Genomic DNA, 5,667 nt, shown 5'->3' with positions numbered 1-5,667 from the left:
AGAGAGAGAGAGAGAGAGAGAGAGAGAGTAAAGCAGTACGTTGCTGTTGAATTGTGCATGTAAAAGCATGAAAGAGGCCAACAGCGATGAGGTTAATTTACTCCAAGGGAGCCACAGGCCCACAGCCGACAATGGCGCTCCCACCAAAGCAAATGCTGGGTTGTTTGGATCTAAAACTACCCTCAAGTATAACCTCTTTGTTTTCCAAAGCTTACTGCACAGTAAAATATCATTACAACTTCATTAATTTACAAGGGAAAACTTAACATGAAAGAACTACATGTATAGTGATTCTACATTGTACAAACCTCTCTCTCTAGATGGGATTATGGGGGACAGCCTCCAAATCTTAATTACTAACTTTGTCTTTGTTGCCTTCTTTTTCCTTCTTATCCTCTCACATTAAGGTTCCAGTATAGGGTTAGTAAGGTAACTTCCTTTTCCATCTTTTCCATCTCTGCAGTGTGTACAAGTGCAGTGTGCATATACTGTACACCGTTTTGTACACAGTGTTCAATAAGTTACTTGTCCTTTCAAGTCCCAAGGTTTTATTATCATCTTTCTCTCTCATCTCTAGCTTTAGCACATTTTTTGTCACCGTTTAGTCACACCTCACAAGTGATTTCTTGTCTCAGCTCCTTTTTACTCTGTTGGGTGTTTGCTTTTATCAACCAGCCTTGATTTTTGACATTTCTTTAACCTCTTCTCACCCTTTATTTCTCTTCTTTTACTACTACAGTACTACTTGGTGATTTTGTTCAATCGGTCTCTTCTTCAGTCTCCACCTTGTTATTACCTTTTGGTCCTCTCTTGTCTCTCCCACACCGTCTGTGTGTGTCTATAAAGCGCTGTATACAATAACCCAGAAAAGAAAACTCAACCGACTCTCTTCTCCGAGATCATGACAGATCCCTACCCATCTAATTACTTCAATGGTTGGTTCAATCTCAACTTCTCTCCCCCCACACCTTCTCTTGCCTATAATTTTCATCATCATCATCAAGCTCCTTTCTCAAATTATAACATGATTAACAACAATAGCAATAGCTTTTTCAGTAGCCATCACCAATCTTCATCATCACCTCCCTCTCCTCCTTTGAAAGAAGCCCTTCCTCTACTCAGCTTAAGCCCTAAAAGAGATCATCAAGATGAATTAGCTGAGGATCATTATCAGCATGCTGATGATAATGATGATGATGAAGAGGAAACTGTTACTGTGGCTTTGCATTTAGGGCTACCAAACCCTAGCTCTGCTGCTGATTTAATCTCAAGGCTCTCCTCCTCAGAGATCTCATCTGCAGATAGAGAAGATGCAGTCACTACTCCTAATGCTTCTTCACCTGGGTATGTATCAAACAGACTCAACAAGGGCCAGTATTGGATCCCAACACCTTCTCAAATTTTAATTGGTCCAACCCAGTTCTCTTGCCCTCTTTGCTTCAAGACCTTCAACAGATACAATAACATGCAGGTATAATATTATTATTAATTATTTCTGCCTTTCATGTCTAGGTGAACCAAATATGATGATTAAGTAATTTCTTCGGTAGAGGGAAAGAAGTTGGAAAAAAAATAAAGCTTTACTTTCTGTTTTTGATCGTATTCTAGCTTTTTGATTTTGCTGAGAAAGAGAAAATCCATTCCTATCTACCTAGATATCTTAAAAATTGTACACTCCTTTTATAGCTTGATTTTAGTCTTTAACTTTTGATTCTATATATTATGCTGGAGGAAAAGAGTACATGGGTCCTTAGGGTTTTCCCTTTTCTTCTTTGCTACTTTAAATCATGTTTTTCTTTTCTTTTGTGTAATTTCCTGTTTGATACTTATGATGTTATCAGCACCACTAGTACTCTTTTTTTTTTTTTTTTCTCTCCTCTCTCTCTAGCTCTTTTGAATGCAGATTTGTGGGTTTTGGGGATTGAAAAAATAAGAGCAAAAATATAATAAAGCTAACTGCTCTGATCAGTCTGAGAATAAATACTAGGATCACTAGCAGTACCCCTCTTTATGTGATTGAACAACACAGCAATTGTGCTTTTTGCACCTTGAAGTCTGTGTACTTGATATCACATATTTGCAGGGCTTCAGATGAGATGTTCATATCCCGATAATACAAAGCAAACAAAGTTGTTACTATGAACAGTAACCATTCAAACTCTGAAAGCAAAATGACCTACTAATTATACTATTTTGAAAATCACACATAATTATACTATACCGCATACAGATTCACCATGAGCTAGCTAGAGTAGTACCAGTTTTGGAATTAAACCCAAAGAAGAATGAAAAGAAATTCAAACTCCAACTTTCTAAGCCATAATTGCTTTATCTTTTCTTCAGGTTCAAACTCCTAACTGACCCATGTTTTAAAAAGCAAAAATTACACTCTTAGCTATTCAAACAAGTCTTAAAAGAATCAAACAATCAAAGACCTTCACAAATTCAGCTTTTTTTCTATCAATTCTTCCTTTAAATTTTCTTCATTAAGGCCTTCTTTATGTTTCTTTGCATAACGCCACTATTTGAAATTGTAGACTGCGCCAAGTACTCATTGCTAATTTGTTTTGCATTAATTGGAATGCACATAAACAGATTATGATCGAACAAGCAAGTTAATCAGTTTGTTATGTGACCAAATATTGTTGCTTATTGTCTATGATGTGATTATGTATGTAGATGCATATGTGGGGGCATGGATCTCAATACAGAAAAGGGCCAGAGTCTCTAAGAGGAACCCAACCAACAGCCATGCTTAGACTCCCTTGCTATTGCTGTGCACCAGGTTGCAGGAACAACATTGACCATCCTAGGTCAAAGCCTCTCAAAGACTTCAGAACCCTCCAAACCCATTACAAGAGAAAACATGGGATCAAGCCTTTCATGTGTAGGAAATGTGGCAAGGCGTTTGCGGTGAGGGGTGATTGGAGAACCCATGAGAAAAATTGCGGCAAGCTTTGGTACTGCACTTGTGGCTCGGATTTCAAGCACAAGAGGTCTCTCAAGGATCATATCAAGGCTTTTGGACAAGGCCATGCAGCTTATGGCATTGATTGTTTTGAAGAAGAAGAAGATGATGATGCAGCCTCTGAAATTGAGGAAAATGACTCTTGCCAATGAGTGATGATTACCTAATTGCAAGCCTTCTTGTAATTTGGGTATAAATGTTTATGGCTGGGGCTTAGTTTACAAGTCATAATTAAGAACCTAAGAAATTTTCTTTTGGAAGTTATTTATATCTAGCTATGTTCTTTTCTTCCTTTCTATTTCTTTCTCATATTTTTTCCTTTTTAAACAATTTCCTTTTCCTTAGTAATGTAATGGCTCATAATACATCAATGTAATGCCTCCTTAATTTTTGTATCGTAAACACTACAAGAACACCTTGATTAGCTTACATTTCATTTCTTTCTTACTAACCCTTCGAGAAAAAAAGGGATTGATCGAGAATTTTGAGAAGATGATTAGTAATTTTAAGAAGCGGATCAGAAGAAGTAATTTCCATTTCATGTTTCATGCAATACCATCATAGTACGTGTTCGTTAAATTTTAGTCATTAATTAGACTCCTTACTCCTTCAAATCTTCAACCATTCCCCTCAACATCCATCTTTATGTAAAGAGGCAATGAAAAAGATAAAGTTACGTGAAAGTATCCAAGTCTTAGTTTTGTTGTGGACAAATATTAATTCAGAGATAACATTAAATGCCGGTAACATCATGTGGCTTTAGTTTTGAGTTCAGACGATCTGATGCAATTAGTGGAGTTAGAGTACATACATTGATAATAGGGTTTCAATATATGACCAAAAAAGAAATTAGGGTTTCAATATATTGAGAAGAAATTAGGGTTTCAATATGCTGTAGAGAGCAGTACTAAAGAGGTTGGAAGGGATATAATTGATCTTGATGGCAGCTTTATGAGTTGAGAGAGAGAGAGAGAGTACATGTGTGGAGTAGTCAAAGAGAAGAAGAAAAGCGAGAAAAGAGCTTCTCTGCTATTGAAATGTCATTTCAAACTGTAAGTATGTACTGTTGGGTGGGATCGATCAGTCTCGATTTTATTACTTGTGGTGCCATGTCCTCCTTGGTTCTCTTTGTCTTCTAGCTAGGTCTTGCACTTTATGATGAGATGAGGTAAGAATGGCAGAATCTGACAGTTTCGCTTTACGTAATCTTCCATAGATTTAACAGAACGTAGCTACTACCCAGCTAAGTACCTGGCCGGTAAAAAGTGAATACAAACCACCGTAATTAATAAACTCTCCCTCTGTCTCTTTCTCCGTGATATTCTTTTCTTGTTCTCTTTGGTTATATCCAGTGTTATGTCACAGTACCACTCACCACCATTTTGCCTGCAGCAGTGAGGCATAGAGAGACATGATGGATCTACTCTCTCTCTGTCTCTCTCTCTCTCCCCACCTAATTAGGGCACTCACTGATCTTACGTTACCAAAGTCTGTAAACTATTGATGTATTGTGCTGTAAAATCAGTTCCACTTATTGATGCTGAATAGAGTACTCATGTTTTTTTTTTGGTCAAAGAGTACTCATGTTCGTCCGGAAAAAAAAAAAACATAGAGTACTCATGATCTGCATATATCTATAGTGCCTATTCAACAAATTCTTCATTGTGTTAAATCTTAAATCTACGGATACAAGTAGAAAAATTATTTATTAAGAAAAAAATTAATTACAAAATACTCCCAAATTATAAGGCTGTTTTCATTTTCATACTCAACTATCAATTTTTTGCATTTCCACACTTTAAGTTTCTTTCCGTTAACGTTTTGATACCTTGACCGCTTACACCGTTAGGATTCAATGGCATTTCCGTCACTTCAATGAATTTATGATTTTCACATTTAATTTAGCAAAATAAGTTTTTTTTTTTCAAAATTATCAAACATTAGTAGTTAGTCAAAATATTCAACTAACACTAAAATTACAAGTTTTGAAACATATATTTTTATGGATGAAAGATGACTAGAAGAATTCGTATATATATTTTTGGAATAAAGATATTAAGCAAAACAAAATAAAAAAAAGACCAAAACTAAAAGAACTAAATAAATTACAATTCAATCACACGACCCATTGGTCTTATTATCCATTACTGATGAACAAATGTACGTTCTCGGATTCGAGCAACACAAGAAATAATTCCAATAAAAAAAATTTAATTTTGATTACAAAGTTTAAAGAAGAAATTTCAATTTTAATTAAAAATTTGATAAATTGACATAAATGCCCTTAAGTATTAGCAGATTTAGAGCAACTCCAACAGTTTCCCTATATTTTGAATTTTCTCTACTTTAAGGGAAAATGAATCTCTTTTGCTCCAACAGATTCCCTATAACTATCTCTATTTTAGGGAAAGTGAGGAAAGAGAAAACCAAATTCCCTATATTTACAACAATCTCTAAAATTTTAAGGAAGAATATGAAGATTTTAGAGATTGCTGTAAAATAGGGAATCTGTTGGAGTTGGAGAAGAAAAAAATGATAAAGCTTTGACTTGTGCTCCCCTATTATACAGAAATTATAGGGAAGCTGTTGGAGTTGCTCTTAGTGATCAGAGTATCAAAATGCTAACGGAATGAAACTTAAGGTATGCAAATGCAAAAATTTAATAGTTGGGTACGAAAATGAAAATGGACTTATAATTT

At 35.4% G+C, this 5,667-nt stretch overlaps 1 protein-coding gene across 1 annotated transcript; it reads left to right on the top strand.

The window, feature by feature from the left end:
- The first annotated feature begins 786 nt into the window (after positions 1-786).
- LOC133731986 (zinc finger protein WIP2-like) lies at positions 787-3,255 on the top strand. The gene is made up of 2 exons (XM_062159441.1): positions 787-1,471; positions 2,680-3,255. The coding sequence occupies exons 1-2, from the start codon at positions 902-904 to the stop codon at positions 3,118-3,120; spliced, it is 1,011 nt and encodes a 336-aa protein (XP_062015425.1). The 5' UTR covers positions 787-901; the 3' UTR covers positions 3,121-3,255.
- Positions 3,256-5,667: the final 2,412 nt, after the last annotated feature.

Source organism: Rosa rugosa, chromosome 2, assembly GCF_958449725.1.
Source record: "Rosa rugosa chromosome 2, drRosRugo1.1, whole genome shotgun sequence".
NCBI classification, from domain to species: Eukaryota; Viridiplantae; Streptophyta; class Magnoliopsida; order Rosales; family Rosaceae; genus Rosa; species Rosa rugosa.
Note: the sequence above shows the minus strand (reverse complement) of the source record. Positions and strands in the feature narration are given on the sequence as shown.